This window comes from Crinia signifera, chromosome 6 (genome assembly GCF_055691185.1).
Source record: "Crinia signifera chromosome 6, ASM5569118v1, whole genome shotgun sequence".
NCBI lineage: Eukaryota > Metazoa > Chordata > Amphibia > Anura > Myobatrachidae > Crinia > Crinia signifera.
Genome location: NC_139222.1, coordinates 33,315,249 through 33,334,154, shown reverse-complemented (window position 1 = coordinate 33,334,154; position 18,906 = coordinate 33,315,249). Strand labels below are relative to the sequence as shown.

The window sequence follows — 18,906 nt, the reverse complement described above, 5'->3', positions numbered from 1 at the left end:
GATGCATTGCCGTACTCGGGAGAAATTGGGGCACAGATTTTGGGGTGCTTTGTCTCCTTCATTCCTTGTGAAAATGAAAAATTTTGAGCCAGAACTGCATTTTTGTGTAAAAAATGTAATTTTTCATTTGCACAGCCCAGTTGTATCAAAATAGGTGAAACCCCTGGGGGTTTGAAATGTACACTATACCCCTAGATGAATTCCCTGAGGGGTGTAGTTTGCAAAATGGGGTCACTTGTGGGGGGGTTCCACTGTATTGGTGCTTCGGGGGTCTTGCTAATGCGACATAGCACCCACCAACATTCCACCAGAATCTGAGCTGCAAAATCCAAAAATCACTCCTTCCCTTCTGAGTCCTGCCATGCACCCAAATGGTATTTTTTGGTCACATGTGAGGCATTGCCGTACTCGGGAGAAATTGGGGCACAGATTTTGGGGTGCTTTGTCTCCTTCATTCCTTGTGAAAATGAAAAATTTTGAGCCAGAACTGCATTTTTGTGTAAAAAATTTAATTTTTCATTTGCACAGCCCAGTTGTATCAAAATTGGTGAAACCCCTGGGGGTTTGAAATGTACACTATACCCCTAGATAAATTCCCTGAGGGGTGTAGTTTGCAAAATGGGGTCACTTGTGGGGGGGTTCCACTGTATTGGTGCTTCGGGGGTCTTGCTAATGCGACATAGCACCCACCAACATTCCACCAGAATCTGAGCTGCAAAATCCAAAAATCACTCCTTCCCTTCTGAGTCCTGCCATGCACCCAAATGGTATTTTTTGGTCACATGTGAGGCATTGCCGTACTCGGGAGAAATTGGGGCACAAATTTTGGGGTGCTTTGTCTCCTTCATTCCTTGTGAAAATGAAAAATTTTGAGCCAGAACTGCATTTTTGTGTAAAAAATTTAATTTTTCATTTTCACTGCCCAGTTGTACCACAATTGGTGAAACCCCTGGGGGTTTGAAATGTACACTATACCCCTAGATGAATTCCCTGAGGGGTGTAGTTTGCAAAATGGGGTCACTTGTGGGGGGGTTCCTAACTTTTAGCATCTTATGGTGCCTAGAAACCTACATGGTGCCTAAAAAATAATCTCATAAAAAGGAGGCTCCAAAATCAAGTAGGTGCTCCTTCTATTATGAAGCCTGTGGTTTGGTCAACGTGCACACTAGGGCCACATATAGGATATTTATGAAAACAAAAGAATTGGGGGAATCAATTTTTAGTCACATTTCTCTAGTAAAATCTACTGTGTTCCTTAGAAAAATGTATTAAAATTGCAAATCTGCAAAAAAAAATGAAATTTTGAAATTTCACCTACACTTTGTTTTAATTCCTGTGAAACACCTAAAGGGTTAACAAACTTCCAAAATGCTGTTTTGAATACTGTGAGGGGTGCAGTTTTTGAAATGGCATCATTTATGGGGGTGTCTCACATAAAAGTCCCTCAAAGTCACATCAGAACTGAACTGGTCCCTAAAAAAATCAGTGTTTGAAATTTTCTTGAAAATTTGAGAATTTGCTATTCATATTTTAAGCCTCCTAGTGTCCAAAAAAATTAAAAGGAGGTTGAAATAATGATGGAAACATAAAGTAGACATATGGTCTATGTTAGTTATTAACTATTTTGAGTGGTATAATTATTTGTCTCACAAGCAGAAAATTTAACATTTTGAAAATCGCTAAATTTTCCATTTTTTTACGACATTTTGGTATTTTTCACAAAAAAACACAGACTGTATCGACCAAAATTTACCATTAACTTGAAGTACAATGTGTCACGAGAAAACAATCTCAAAATCACTGGGATAAGTAAAAGCAAAAAAAAGTTATACCCACTTAAGTGATACATGTCAGATTTGAAAAAAATGGCTCTGTCAGGAAGGCAAAAACTGGCTGCGTCAGGAAGGGGTTAAACCAGACTGTTTGAATTGAAAAAAAAAAAAATTGGACTGCAAAGGGTTAAAGAAGGAGGTTACTTTTGAAAACTTTAGAATCACCCCCATAATGCACAGTAACAGTAATAGGTGCTAAATTATTTTGGTTGTCAATACAACAAGAATCGCAGGATTACAGCTGGACCAAGGAAAAATGTTCTCAATTTGTTTTGATGAGATTTGATTAAAAAACGGTCAGATTTGTTTTTAAAGTTTCGATTAGTTTGTATCTGATTAACATGTAGACTTTTAAATTTTTTTTTTTTTGGTCGGTTCGGAATTCAATTCAATGATGAGTTATTTTCTGTGGTTTACAAATAATGGCATTACTTCTTGTTATGGGTAACATTAGAGAAAGTGCTCAGGTGAGTCCTGGGTGTAACAACACCTAGAAAGCAGATCCGAATATGTGCTGATTTTAAAATATCTTGTTACATCAATTAAATCTGATTTTACCAATACAACTATTAGTATTATCTATTTTTTTTATTTTAATGAAAGAGGTGATTTTAGGCTGATTGTGTCTGAAAACACTGGAAACATCCAGAGATAATGGGGTTGCAGTATCAAGCAGTAAAAACAGTATAGACGTTGCCGATAGCAACCGACCAGCACCTACATATTCTTTTTATAGAATATTCAGCGTAGGGTGTGGATTATTAGGTCGACAGTGAACCGACCGCTATAGGTCGATAGTGAAAAGGTCAGCATAGGTAAACGGTCAACATGCATTAGATGGACAGGGACAAAATGTTGACGCAAGCAAAATGTCGACACATAGAAAGGTCAACATGGGTTTTTCTTTTTTTTTTGGTGGCAATGTCAAGATTTTTCAACATGCACCCCCAATTAGTGTAACGTTTCACCCGCCATGCTTTGTTCCTGGCGCCTTGCTTCGCCCGTCACACTTTACCATTCCCAAATGTAGGCCACGTGCATTTCAAAGTATGAACAAGACGGTTAAAATAAAAAATCGTGAAAAACTGTGTTGATCATTGGCGTGTTGAGCTTTTGTTTATGTAGAACTACCGCATATTGACCTTTTGACCATGTCGACCAATAGTGATTTACCTATTGACAGTCGACCTTCTAACTGGATTTGGTAATTGTGTATTATCATGGCGCCCAGTACGCTATTTTCTTAGCGGGTTATTCTGCGTAGTGAAATTGCATCGCATCGCATGTCACTTTTCTGAAACGATGCGATTTCCCTAGTTAATTTATTCACTGCTCCCTGTACAATGTTTTCATCGCATGGCATCGCATAACACTGAAATACCATAACACTAAAATACCATAACGCTATGAGATGCGATTTCACTAGTTTAATTTATTCACTGCTCCCTGTAGAATTTTCGCATCGCATGGCATCGCATAACACTGAAATACCATAACACTAAAATTGTATGCGATTGCATGCGATTTTAACTCTGTGTATATGCATATGTGACAGAACTCCCTGGCCCTTATTCTGGTTGGTGCGGTAATATCCGCGTGCGTTCGTGCCGCCGATGTTTTGTGTCTGCGCATGTGCAGAGGCGTCTCTGCGCATGTGCGAGCGGGGCGTACGGCAAAATCCCGCATGAAATGTGAACACTACGAACAGGGGGTGGAGAGGGGCGTGAAGGGCTATTTGGGCTCATTACCATATGCATACGCCCCACGTTTCATGGGCGTTCCCGTGCAAACTCTGGGCGTACGTATGGTAATGCAGACGTGACGCACGTGTAGGGGGCGGACATATGACATCGCCGGATGTCAGCTGCCCGCCCAAATCCCTGCTTTTGCACGGAAAAATGCCCGTGTGGTCTGAGGTTGCGGGAGCTGCCTGGCCACTCGGTCCTGCATTCGATGGTCTGCGCCCATCGAATGATGGGGGAGGTTCCCTGAGATGGAGGAGGCGTATTCCATGAAAAAATACACGTGCGGTCCGTTCGGCCAGCTTCTTACCGCGTACGGACGGAGTTGGCGATCCATATGGAAGGCGGGGTTTCGCAAGCACGGTCCTGGCCGCATATTCGGATCCGGCCGCACCGATCAGAATAAGGGCCTCTGTGTCATATGTGTGTAAAATCCCTGTGTATATGTATGTGTGATGTAAAATACCTTTTCATACTGTACCCCCATTATCCACTTTATCCCGAAGCGTGGCGAGCGCAGCGAACCCCGCGAGGGTACGCGTCCTCCCGACCTTTTCATACCCGACACTATCCACGTCGGCGTGGAGTTGAGTCTATATACTGTGGCGAGCGCAGCAAGCCACCGAGCCCGAAGCGTGTCGAGCGCAGCGTGCCCCGCGAGGGGACGCGGATTACTTTACATGTATTCCGCGTCCGCTCTCCACGCTTCGGGCTTGGTGGCTCGCTGCGCTCGCCACACTATATAAAATCATCTCCGCAGCGAGACGTGGATGGTGGGGATATGAAAAGGTTGGGAGGACGCGTAACGCGTACCCTCGCGGGGCTCGCTGCGCTTGCCACGCTTCGGGATGACGTGGATACTGGGGGTGTTTTCTGGACACATTCATACCTGCAATATCATACATCTGACACAGTAATGATGATGTGTGTTAATGAATAACTGGTATAATTTAGTAAATAATTAATGATGAAAGAGCATATTAAAAGCAATAATGACAATAATCAAAAGAAAAAGAAATGACAATGGCCCTTTTTCTGCTTGGTGCGGCCGGAGCCGCATATGCGGCTCCGACCGTGCAGGCGAATCCCCGCCTTCCATACGGATCGCCACGGCCGTCCGTACGCGGACATGTGGCGGTCCGCATGAAAATGGCGGGGGATACGCCTCCACCATCTTGGAGCAGCCCCCTGCATTCGATGGTCACCGACCATCGAAGGCAGGGCCGCACGCTCCACCAGCTCCCGCACCCATAGACCTCACGGACACTTGTCCGTGTGAAAGCATGTATGGGGGCGGGCAGCTGACATCCGGCGATGTCAGATGCCCGCCCCCAACACATGCGTCACAGCCTCATTACCATGCGTACGCCCGGCGTTTGCATGGGAACGCCCATGAAACGCGGGGCGTATGCATAGGGAAATGAGGCTAAGTAGCCCCTCACGCCCCTATCCACCCCCTTTGCGGCGTTAAAAAAAATTGTGCGGCGATTTCGCCTGCACATGCGCAGAGTGCCCTCTGCACATGCGCAGAGCGAAAACATCGGCGGAACGGCCGCATGCGGCCGTTACCGCTTAGATCAGAATAAGGGCCAATGATAGGAGTCAATGTACAATGAGAACATTAGCGAATAAAAACTGTTAATAATGAGAATAATGATTTAAAAACTATAAAAAAAAGAGTCAATCTGCCTTTGGGAGCAGGGTCAACGCATAAAGTATGCGCTCAAATGGCTTATCTGCAGCCAAACTTTTCAGCCATATAAATTCCAGGAAATAGGACTCTAAATCAGTGGTTCCCAACCTTTTTTGTCTCCCGTACACCTTGATTAGGATTTTCATTTATGAGTACCCCCTCGCGAAACTTTTTAGGGGGCGTGGCCTAAAAGGGGTGTGGCCTCTTTTGAAGGGTGTGTGGGAGGGAGAGGGAGAGGGAGAGAGAGGGAGAGGGAGAGATCGAGAGGGGGAGAGAGAGAGGTATCCCTGTGTGTATATCTCTCTACCCGCTGCCATCCCCAGTACAAGTGTAACCTACCAACCCCACCCCCGCTAACCTGTCCAAGTACAACAGATACCTTAAAGGCAGCCGGGGACTTGTCTTCTTGTAAGCTGCGGACCCGGCCGACACCGTCCATGGAAGTAAATGAGGTGAGGTGCTTCTGGAACAGCGGGTTCTCCCTCACCCCCAGCCGCTGCTCAAGTGTTACACACCGGGGCAGTCACTTTACGCGCCGGGGCAGTCACTTTACGCGCCGGGGCAGTCATTTGTTACATCAAGCCAACAGGAAGTAAAAGCCGGGGAGGGATGACTACATCCAGCATGCACCGGGGGATGGCGGCACGCACTGAGGGGGGAGCGCAGAGAGACTGCGGCGGGTTGGGGGAGCCTGGAGGCTTTTTTTAGACCCTCGGATTCCCTAGGTAGGAGAGATGCGCAACGCATTCTCCTCCCCTCAGTCTCGTCTGACTGCCGCGGCCGCCATTACAGGCCGGGCCACCGCATACCCCCCCGCGTACCACAGGTTGGGAACCACTGCTCTAAATGATGACGTGATGTTCCCCGTTGCCACTTGTTCCGCCATTTGCAGGAGCCCCAAAGGCGTTCAATGGTTTGCGTATGCAAACCAGTATCGGGGTCTACAAAGTTATTTTTGTGGTTTAATCTGGCATGATGATATCCTGCCTGCTCCAATTCTTCTGTGCTGTATGCCCGCCAGCAATCAGAGTAAATGGTTGTGCCAGGCACAATGTTCTCATTTATGGCGGACATAAGAGTGGTGGCATCACGTTTCGGCACAACTAATGAAGCACTGTCCAGTTTCCCGTGAGATGCCTCCAAAAACCCATTGTTGAGGTAAAACACGGCCGACATTGCTTTTTCTTTTTACAAAAAGGCTTTCGTCGACCTAAACAATCTGGCCCGTTCCACCAATACGGCACTGCGGCTGCCATCAGGTCCATGGTACAGGCCTCCCGCATCCATCCATTGTACAGGACCACAGTTTTGTTGGACATTTGGAGCTCACGCTGACAATATTCTATTGAAGTCAGCTCCTCTGCCCACGAAGATATAAAACGTATCAGTGTCAGAAATGATAACCGGCACCCTGGGAAAAAATGGGCCGCTCTTAAGCTCCCTTCTGCCGGCATGGTTTTATATGGCACAGCCACATACATTGCTTAACCGTCAAGCGCATGGGGTGCCCATTGGTGCAAGTAGCCGTCACTGGTAGCAGGTGATGGTCCTGAAAGAATTGGACAGCCTCCTCCTCCGTCTGAGGCAATGTAAATAAGCCAATTGATGCAGCCATCTCAATAACTTTCACAAAATCACAGGAAAACACCACCAGCTCTGAGGTATCCTTCTTGTCACCACAGAATATCACCTCAGAGTGATTTCTGACAAGACCTGACAGGGGGCGGGAATGACAGGGAGCGGGAAGGGTAAAATCGCATCGCATCACAGGCTACTTTAACATAATGCGATGCGGTTACACTAAGTTAGCGTACGTAACAAAACTGGGCGCCGTGATAATACACAAGTACCCTGGATTCTTCTTCATAAATGCTACCTCGAGCTGATTTGTTGCCATTGACAACTTCTCCACTGGTCTACAGACATCATAGACTTTGATGTCCTATTTTCTGGGAGTTTCAGATGCATACTGTATGTATTGAGCCTGGTGAACTAATAAAGTGGAAGAAGATAATGCAGCAGCCAATCAGCTCCTAGCTTTCATTTTTTAAAACCCAGCCTGCAACTGGACAGTTAAAAGCTGATTGGCTGCTGCATTATCACCTTCCACTTTATTACTTAACCAGGCTACCAATAATACAACTTTAGATCAAGAGGCAAACGAGGAGGAAAGAGGAAACAAAAATCAACGATTCAAGTAGTTCCATCCGGCATTTTTAATTTATCCTCGAGAACTTTAACCACTGTGGAAGAAAATATACTCTCCAGGGGCATGAAATTTGCTCCTACCTCCACACCAAATTTCTTCGAATTGTTTATAGAGCTTAATAGGTTCATTAGATTCTTGTGCAGGCAGAGATTCTTTGCTACTGCACCTACTATTAAAGATGATACAAACAAAACCATCTGTTTAGATCACACTGATGATAAAGGAGTGGAGATGTTGAGTGAATTACTCTTGGAGAGTGTAGATGACGACACAGAGAGGGAGGAAACACAAATTTATAATGTCAACCGCAAAATTTTTAAAAAACAATCACAATTTTTTCCATTACAGCACAAATCTAGTGCTATTGATACTTTTTATAAATGTACCTTGGAAGAATTTCAAAATCTCTGTGATGCTAGAGTACACCAGAGCCTGTACAATTTATCACAAGAAGAAAGAAAAGTCCTGAAGAACCTGTCCGAGGACCCCTCCCTTGTCATCAAATCCGCTGACAAGGGAGGGGGTGTGGTAATCCAGGACGTTAATGATTATGTGGGGGAGGCCAAACGCCAATTGGCAGATACCAAATTTTACAAAACTCTAAAAAATAACCCAATGACTGACTACCAGCTGGAATTAAAAATACTACTTGAAACAGCGGTAGATAAGTGTGTTATCACGAAAGACGAGTTTGGCTTCCTCTACCCCCTCCACCCTGTCACCCCTATCTTTTATCACCTCCCTAAAATACACAAGACACTGCACAATCCACCTGGGCGTCCTATTATTTCAGGGATTGGGGGTCTCACATCTAATTTGTCACAATTTATTGATAGTTATTTACAACCACATGCCTCATCTCTGAGATCCCATATCAAAGACACCACCCACTTTATCAAGATGGTGGAAGGCATTAAATGGGACACAGGGTACCAATTGGTGACATGTGATGCCCAAGCCCTATATACTAACATCCCCCACCAGAACGGGGTCGCAGCAGTAGAGGAAACTCTAAAGAAAGATATGGGTATCTCAGAGGGGAGTAGGGAATTTATTTTAGCAGGTATTAGATTTATTTTGTCACATAATCACTTTTTATTTGATCACTGTCACTACCAACAGGTCCTCGGTACAGCGATGGGGACCAGGTTCGCTCCCAGCTTTGCAAACATCTACATGGGGCAATTTGAAGATCAATATATTTGGAGGGGGGGCTGGGATGCGAACCTGGTCCTCTATGGTCGCTATATCGACGACCTGTTCTTTATTTGGCACGGTAGCACTGAATCAGTTAATAATTTTGTTATGCACCTTAACAATAACACTTATGGTTTATCCTTCACCCATTCACATCACCCCACACATATGAGTTTTCTTGATGTCACGGTGGAGGTGGTAGAGGGAGTCTTAGCAGTCACAGGCTACAAAAAGCCAGTTGACGTTTTTAGCTTTATCCCCTACACCAGCAATCACAAAAAAAGCTGGCTTAACAACGTCCCAAAAAGCCAAATACACAGGATAAGGCGTAACTGTACCTCGGACACTAAATTTGTGGAACAAATGAGCAGCCTCTTGGAGGAATTCAAAAAACGGGAATATCCCCAAACTGTTCTCACTGAGGCTCTGGAGTACGCTGGCACCCTAAATCGCAGTGAGATCATTGCCAATAGCAACAAACAAGGCCTCAATAGTAGAGCTAAAAAGGTGGACAAATTTAAAGATGGAGGTAAAAACAGATTATGTTTTATTTCAAAATACAATGTAGCCGCCAATAAAATTTCTAACATAATAAAGAAAAACTATAAATTACTTAGCACTGACCCGGTATTGAGTGCCACTTTAGAAAAAGAACCAACTGTCATATTTAAACGTGCACGCAATTTAAAAAACATTCTAGCACCAAGCTTCTTTAAGGGCTCTATAGAGAAGAAAACAGGGGCTACACAAAGCACTATAGCAGGACCAAAAATAACAGGTTTCTTTAGGTGTAATCATGCCCAGTGTATGACTTGCAAGCACGTAATGAACAAAACTCAAAAAATCACAGCTTCAAATCATGAAAAGATCTATAACATAGAGACGTTTATCAACTGTACAACTAATTACGTAATCTATTTATTAATATGTCCTTGTAACACCTATTATGTAGGACGCACTATCCGCCCCCTCAAGACTAGAGTCTTGGAACATAGGAGGAACATAGTGAAGAAACTCATGAACCACAGTGTACCCCGCCATTTTGCAGAACATCACGGTGGGGACCCTGTGGGTCTTAAAGTGATAGGTTTGGAACATATAGCTCATACCAGCCGTGGAGGAGATCGCTTCAGGACTCTATGTCGACAAGAGGCGGCATGGATCCTGAAGTTACAGACTCTTAAACCCCACGGTATGAATGAGACTATAGATCTGGAATTTATTTAAATAATCTAATCATAAACCCTTTGATAAACCTCCAAAAATTCACAAATTAATAAAATATAAAAAACAAAAAATTAAAAAACAAAAAATAAAAAAAATAAAAATAAGTAATTTCGAGAAGTTAATGCATAATTGTGAAATAACCCTCCCTAAGAAATTCTGTATTCCTTTTCTCATAAATTGCTAAAAATCGCTAAAAACTGTTAAAAACTGTTATAAAAAAATCGTTAATAATGTAAAAAAACGTTTAAAATCACATAAAAACTATTATATTGGTCTCTGTACTAAAGAAGAAGCAACTCCCTATTTTTGTGTATAAATATACAAAAAAGAACAAATTTAAAAATGTTCTACTGAAATAATGAATGATTTTCGTACTCTCTCCACTGTCTCGCTCTTGTGTGTGCTCCAAAATCTACCCCACCGGCATACACTGTTTCATTGTGTTATGGGATCTAATCCAATCCCTATAGATATATATACTTGTTGATATGTATCCGTTCTCCTATACCAAAATAGATATAGGTGTATGCATCATTTATCTTAATACATTGAATGTTTATGTATGATTTAATTTAATTTCTTCTTGTGTTTCTGTGTTTAAATATCATTGCAGGCTGCGTGCACAATTTAGCGATATATCGCGACTTTAATAAGGAAAACTTTGATATCTATATGTTATTATGCAATACCTGTGTATTATTTATGCGGGGTGCCTAGCCTCTCTTTTCAAGTCCTTATTACTCTATCTCTAGCTATATCGATATGTTTAAGATACCTTTTACCATTAGTAGTAATTACCTATAGGCTTGAACACAGTCGGATACAAGACAACTTAATATTATATAAAAGGTGCATCCTATATGATTAAGGATTCCAATAATAGTCTGTCAGTGTGGCTTTTCTTAAAACCTGGATATGAATAAATGTTTGATGTGTGTATTTTACGGACACATCAAAATATAATGGGAAACGTACTGCGCGCCCTCGAAATGTCTGCATATACTGTAGACTTATGTGTACTAGCAATTTTATTTGCTATATGCTATATTATATATGGAAAAAGTCTTGTTGCCCTAAATGTATTTTTATTTATTTGTATTTTTATAATTATTATTTTTATTTTTATTTTGTTTTTGACTTTCATTTTAGTTTATATTTATTTTTATTTTTATTTTTATTTCTATTTTTATTTTTATGTTGATTCTACCCTCTTTATTGTAATTATATATTTTTTATATACAAACATGTGCCAAAAGAATACATCGCTATTTGTGCAGAAAATAGCTAAATAAGAAAGCTGTAATGATTACTGCAGCTGACTCACAAAGTGAAACACTGAAATGAAGCTGCTAATTGTGTAGCCTGAGACAACTGGCTACACACACCTGTGTACAACATCCAGGTATAAAACCAGCCCACATAGCTGCACTCCCTATCCCCAATTGAAAAAGCTGCCGTAGTGCGGCGAAACGCGTCTTGGACAGGAGCCCCGCTGCCGCCATTTGAACCAGTGGACCTAGAGGTAATTCTCAATTACTGAGCCCTATTACATCCACCCCACCTCGGTCCCTGGTGACCATCTACAGGCGCAGCAGCGGCGTTTTGCTGAAGACGGCAGCAGCTATTGAACTTTCTGCAACATACAGCTGCCCCGTGTCTCTAGTGGAGCGCAGGAGACCGATACTTTCAAACAGCCTCTGCCCGCGTCAGTGTCCAGCGGCTTGTGTTTGGCTCTCTGGCCGGCACAGCCGCTCTGATAACATCTGACACAGCACGCAGGGCACTTGGCATGGTCTATTTCCCCTCACTAAGATTAGTTGCAGAGCAATTATCGCTACACAAGATCTGAAGCTGCCGACTTCATCGACACAAGTGTCGACCACAGTGTCACACCACCCATCCTGCTGTTATTTCAAAGCTTTTGGAAAATCACTGTTGTGGATTACAAATACCCTGTTGGGTCACTCTACAGCCTTTCTCTTATCCCCACGAAGTGTTGGCGATTTACCCCCTAATTGGGCCATCATTTCCTGGCTTCATATGCGCATATGAAAAGCAATCAATTAACCAGGACTTGGTAACTATATACTGCACTTTAAACAGTTGCTAATATTGCACATGCTTTTTAATAACAACATTTTTATATTTATATTTATATCTATCTTTGTATTTTTTTTTGTTTTTTCATTTTTTTATTTATTTTTACCTTTATTTTTATTTTTATTTTTATTTTTATTATTTGTGTTTTGATTTGAATTTATTTTTATTTTTATTTTTATTTCTACATATTTTTTGTGTATATCCTGTGTTCATTAATTTGAATAATGCAAATTATGTTTGTATGATATGTTTATTAAATAAATTGTATATCTGTGTGCAAGAGGCGCCTACTGGTATCTCTTTTTCTTTTGTAAACTCTTGTTTTTTGGGGGCGGCAACCCCCTCCTAGAGGGCAGCCATTTGCACACAGCACACACACACTAACCCATAGCGCTCAGAATCTCTTGCTGTTTGTCAATAATACAACTGTGTCATGTGACAGTGTCATGTGACTGAGTTGCAATCTGCTTCAGACGCTGACACCAAGCCATGCTGCTAATGTTTATATGTATATTTCTCCTTATTCCCGCAGGCGACACTTGCCTTCATCAGCCTCTTGGTCAGCCTTAGTGTTTCTATTGCGGGCATGGTTTTTGCAGTTAAAGATCTTACCCAAGTTCCATGGAAGGACGAATATCTTTATCTCTGTAACCGTCTTCTCACTGGGCAATACAGAAACCGATATGGCTATTCAACACCAAAACCGACCATAAATTACAATGACTGGGAACTGAGAAGATGCAAGATGGGATTTCAGCAATACGAGGTGTGGGAACTTGGTGCATGCGCTCTTTGCTGGTAACGTGGTGTAATCTTAAACACAGTATGTCCCTACCCTTCAATATGAATGCTACATAAGCACATGACAGTAGCACCCATAAATGAATGACACCAGAGCCGAATTTAGATCTCATGGGGCTCAAGGCAAGAAACCGGTTTGGGCGCCCCCTCCCTCAAACAATACATAGCTATAGTTTTTCATTTCTGATTTATTATCTGTCATATTTCCACATTATGCCACACACCATAATTCCAATTACATATTAGGCCACACAGCATAATGCCCATTGCATATTATACCATACCATAATGCCTATTGATTATTATACCACACACCGTAATGCCTATTACATATTATGCCACATAAGTGCCACTTACCTACATGCTTGTTGCCAGGAGTTACATGCTTTATGCCAGGGGTTATATGCTTGTGGCTAGGGGGGTACAAGTTCATTGCACAGGGGAGATTACATGCTCATAGCCACGGGGGTTTACATGCTTGTTGCCAGAGGGTTAAATGCTCATTGCCCAGGGGAATTACATGCTTGTTGCCACAGGAGATTACATGCTCATTGGCAGGGGGAGTTACAAGCTTGTTGCCAGGGGGGAGGTACATGATCATTGGCAGGGGGAGTTATATGCTCGTTGCCCGTAGGTTTACATGTTCATTGCCTGGGGTTGCAGCCTTGTAGGGACACAGCGCAGCACTCCTGGAATCCAAACTGCGCTCTGCTATCAACATTGGGGGTGAAGGAGCACTCTAGCATCTGTCTCCTAAAAGGAGACATCTTCATGGGCCCTTTGGGACCTGCTGGGCCCTTGTCAAGTGCCTAGGTTGCCTAACGGTAAATCCGTATCTGAATGACACAACGCCAGTAGCAGCTCCAGAGGGGAGGCTGCAGCACAGTTCAAAATTCAAATGGGGAGCCCCACCCACTGCCATTCCAGACTGACTCACTGGCAGTGGGTGTGTCTACCCTATTTGAATTTTGAATTGTTTTGCAGCCCCACCCTTGCAACACACTGACTAGTATAGAGGTTATCAGGGCAGCCATTAGGGGGCATTTCAGGAACTCCAGTCTCGGGCCCAGACAGAAAGGGGAAATTAATAGAATAAATATGAATCTCTGTGCGCACAATAATACTGAAAGCAGCTAGACAAACAGTGAAGTGAGTGTCATTCAAAGTCACACACAATAAACAGTCCAGTAGAAATAATATACACAGTGTCCGGCGCTTCCACGGTTCCCAAATAATTGGGAATAATGAAATCACCATGTGCAGGGGATAAAATATGAATTGTCACCATGTAGATCCAAATGGAAGCAATGATCTGGTAATTCCTTAGGTAAGGAAGTACTTGTAAGATTTTTTTCCTCCTCCATTGATTAATACAGGCTCCCGGAATTGCCGGAAGGCTCCTGAGAATCGGGTCCCCCTCCTGGCCCCCCGGGAAGGTCGGCAATCCTCCCGCTTTTGCCTGGCAGCCCCCGCACCCCCCTTTCTTACCGCACTTATTGATGTTTTTTCACGGGTCCGCGGCAAGGAGCAGGACTAAAATGACGCAAATCGCGTCATTTTAGCCCCGCCCCCTACTCGCGGACCCGCGAATCGCGGCATTTGCCTGGATGGGGGGCGGGGCTTTCAGTCATCAGCCCCGTCCCCGCCCCCTGACCTGAAGATCCGGTTGTCCTCTCCGGGCTTCTCCCGGAGAGGCTTCAAGAAAAGTCGGCAAGTATGGATTAATAATGTTGAGAGAATAACAAAAAACAACAAATAGTGCATAACGTTTAAAAATATAACATTTTAATAAAGGTTTGCACTTACAAAGAATTATTGTTTAAAAGCATGGCATTTAAATCCAAGGCATAACACGGAGTGGCTGATCGATAATCCCAGTGGCGATAAGAGCTCCAGCTCTGGGACTGGTCGTCCAATCCCACGGGGTCCCAAACCTGATCACTAAAACTCTCTTGCTTGATGCGGTGCAGATCGCAAAGTCTGTGGCTACTTCCAGCCCATACAGTGATGCTTCACACCGCAAAACCTCCTTAGGTATTTAAAACGGCTCCTAAAATGGCTCAAAGCAGGTTAAACCCCTTTCACATCGCATGTTGAGCACTGAGGTCTCACTATGTGCATATCTAATGAGCGGGACCCAGCGCAGTGAATATTTAATGAGCGGGTCCCCGCCCCCTGCAGATGGAATGAGCGGGACCCGCTCCATGCAGTGAATATTCAGTGAGCTGGTCCCTGCCCTGCAATGTTGGTATGTATAAATTGCACACTATTTTGTTTGACTGTAATTGTCCTGATGACGGGCGGAGCCCGAAACGAGGTTGACCGACAGTAAATAGTTTTTTGTTTGCACAAGACCCACAGTGATGTCTATTTTACTATTACTTGTATGCAGTGGGGACCCAATATCCTTAGACGAGCACCTGGGCAAGGTAACATTGCTACCCCTGTCAGCCCAGATGTTCCGGGCTCTCTCTCTCTATATATCTCTATCTCTCTCTCTCTCTATATATATATATATATAAACCCCTCATGAAAATCCTGTGTTTGCCATTGGACTCGATCACATGATCACAAGTGCCCCTCCCCCTAGTGTCTCATTCAGTTCCCTCCTCTACTCCCTACAGAACGTTCTTTACGCCTTGGTAATTATGACCCTGCTCCTGATGATCTGGGGCCTTGGTATATCTCTTGTTGGTCTGGGCTGCCGACTGAAAGCTCTGTGTTGTCGCCGCGTGTGTGAGGTAAGTGTTGGTACATTTATTTATATTATCTAGTTATTATTTACAGTTTCTTATAAAATGCAGCATATTCTGCCACACTTTACAATCAGAGCAACAGTGATAAAGCAGAACTGGATAATAACAGACAGACATAGAGGTAGGAGGGCCCTGCTCACAAACTTACAATCCATCGATACATAGATAATCTATAGATACACATTATCACTCTACTGTCTACTGTCTGTTAATTCCATCTTTTCTACAATTGTTCCCTAATGGAAATCTATCATTGTCATTGAGGGCCAGATACAGGTACCCCAGATGGTAATCCTATGTCCCGCTCTGTGGTAGGGATGGCCATCGTTGCCATTGCCATCGTAAATTGCCATTGATGGTTATTCTGCAACTGGCCATCGATAGTGCTTAGCTATGCAATGGATGACCATCGATATTTTTACATGCTCAGTGGTCATCCATTGTATTTGATTGATTGGCCTGTGGGCCAATCAAAACACAGGGGGCGGGGCTTTGCGGATGTCAGGGACACGGAGCTATGCTCCGTGTCCCGGCACTTAGAAAAGAAAAAAAAAAGAAAAACATAGTTTTGCTATTGCATCGATAGAGGGAAACCATCTGCTTCTCCCTCATTGATGGCAAAATTATTCAACATCGGCCACGAATCATCGATGATTTCAAATAATCAATGGTCAATGGCCATCCCTACTCTGTGGCCCCAGTCTGTAGGGCTTTGTCTCCACAATCGCTGGGCCGTTCGTTGTGGGGAGGTAACGCCAGGGCAGAATGGAGGCTCGCCCAGAGTTTTATGGGAGTTCTCATGAAAACTGTGGGTGGGCCGATGCCTGCCAGGGGTGGGCGGCTGACATCACTGGAGATCAGCGCCTGCCCCCCTCTTCTGTGGAAATAAAAGTCAGTTTCAACTGACTTTTATTTCCGATGGCAGGAGAAATCATTTGATGGTCGGCGACTATCGATTGATTTCTCCTGCTAGCGGATGCATGGTGCAGAGGAGATTCATCAGCAGGGGGCGGGCGTTTGGGGGAGTGGCGTTTCAGCACTCGCTCAGTAAGCAGCTATATTCACTGCTTACCAAGCCTTACAGAATGACCCCCCTTGTGCAAGTGGTAATACTGCTGTGAGCATTATATATAAGAGATGACACTACTGTGTGGTATACATGTATAAGGAGTACTACTGTGTAGCGTAACTTGAATAAGGGGCACCACTGTGTGTTATAATGTGAATAAGTGACACTACTATGTGGTGTAATATGAATCAGGGTCACCACATGCAGTATAATGTAAAGATGATTGTGCTACTGTGTGGCATAATTTGAATTGGGGGCACTATTGTGAGACCACTGTCCCTTTATAAAGTATGGGAGGTTGGGCATACATTTTGTAGTTTTTCAGGGGGTGCCGGGAATTGAGTTCCATCATCTCTCCAGGACCACTTGAACCATGAAGACTAGGAATTTAAAATTAAGACAGTAGCTTTCTTTTGTGACATGAGCACCCACTGTGAAGGGTTTTTGTGTTTTTTCAAAATTCCACCCAAAGGGTTAAAATGTGTTCCACATTATTATTTTCTTAGCATTCTGCTGGATAATTGGAAGCAGGGCCGCCGACAGGGGGGTGCCAGGGGTATAGCTGTCCCGGGCCCCAGCTTCTGGAGGGCAGCTGCCCACAGTGGCATGGCATCCCCCCCCTCCCCCCGCGGGCACCTGCACAAATCCCCCCACCTGGCTGCCAGGCTCGCACAATAGACAGTACAGCCTGCAGAGTGCCGAGCCTGGGATACAGAGGGGCTCGGCGCTCTGCAGGCTGCACTGTGCAGTGAGTGGTCCGAGGCCCGAGTCCCGGAGGGAGAAGATGCTGCTGCGCCGCCAACACCACCGCTGGTAAATAATTGGGGGGGGGGAGGCGGGGTGCCGGCGTGCGCGCGGGGGGGGCGCTGGGGGCCCAGGCTGAAGGTCAGTCCCGGGCCCCATCATGACTAGTGGCGGCCCTGATTGGAAATATTATCCCAGGGCAATATACCTATTGAGGCTGAAGCATTAGGAGTAATGCGGCATACACATGGGGATATTGTACCTCTATTTCTAAGTGATCTGACCAGATTGCTTAGAAATTAAGGGGGTGATACAGGTTGGCTCACCAGGCAGCAGTCTTTATCTGCCTAGCGAGCCCCTTAACGCCACCCAGCTGAGCGCACGCTCCCCCCACGTCGAAACCCCTCTGTACCATGTGAGGGGATGTACGTGAACACATGCGTCCGAAGGGGAAAGAAATCATGTCGGCAATCATCGAATGAGTGTGAAAACTGACTTACTTCCGCCGCTATCAACCGAAGACAGAGCATTACCTTGCTCTGGCCCCTGTCCACCCCTGGCCCTCCCTCCCTGCAGCGAATGGCCCGGCAAGTGTCATAACTTGCCAAAGCCGTTTGGTGCTGGGGTTTGCACATCAGGGTGGCCTACTTTTAAAGTCTCTGGAGAGGAGACTGTCAACAGTACTTTGGGGGGCGGGGCCTGATGTAGGCGTCATCAAGCACCGCCCCCAGTGCTGCAGATCCCGCAATTCGTGGGTCTTCGAAGAGGGGGAGGGGCTAAATGATGTGATTTGCATCTTTATCACCCCCCCTGGTATCCGGGAGAGTTGCCCACCTTTCCGAGGGGCCGGGATGGGGACCCGATTTTCGGGAGTCTCCTGGCTGGGAGGAAAGGCAACCCTGATATATACAGTATATAACAGATCCAATGTCATATATTGTTAGGCCTATCATAGCAAGATACTATAACTTTCTATGTTTTGTGTTACAGAAGCCTGAGGAAGACAAAGGCAGCTCTCTCCTACCGCAAACCTCTCCTGGGGAAACGTTCATTGCTTAGAGAGAGGAGGGATTCTTTGCCCATAACCCATCACTTTTGTTCTCCCAGTGACATCACATACACCATTAGGTCACATGTTTCTATGTATCTTATATTTCTGTTGGCAGATTTCTTATAGAATAATGAGCTGAGTAGGCTAAGTCATTCTAATGGGAATAAAATGAGGGTCGGCCTTAGTAAGCCAGGGTCCGTTGACACTATACACATTCTATGTACTGTTCCTTAACTCTGCTGTTACTATTAAACTCTATTTGCATTTTGGAACCAATGTGTGGGTTGTGTAACTGACAGGTAATGGACAGCGGTAAATGAAGTGCAATTAATGAGACCGAGTGGCATCACTATGGGGGTGCAGGCGACATCCTGGTGTTACCTGCCAAAGGGTGGCAGCAAAGTGCTGGCTCCTCCGCTGTGACAGTAGCCTGGTGTTGCACGGTAACATTACATGCAGCACACGACTCTTGTCACAGTGTGGGA

General features: G+C 44.4%; 1 protein-coding gene across 1 annotated transcript in view; it reads left to right on the top strand.

Moving 5' to 3' along the window:
- The window catches only part of LOC146006905 (transmembrane protein 176B-like), a 35,038-nt gene extending 16,345 nt beyond the window's left edge, over positions 1 to 18,693 (top strand). Inside the window, exons 5-7 of the mRNA XM_083145344.1 lie at positions 12,533 to 12,766; positions 15,426 to 15,542; positions 18,361 to 18,693. Coding sequence (XP_083001470.1) covers positions 12,533 to 12,766; positions 15,426 to 15,542; positions 18,361 to 18,429 — 420 coding nt within the window. The 3' untranslated portion in view covers positions 18,430 to 18,693. The remainder of the gene's footprint in view (positions 1 to 12,532; positions 12,767 to 15,425; positions 15,543 to 18,360) is intronic.
- The last annotated feature ends 213 nt before the right edge of the window (positions 18,694 to 18,906 follow it).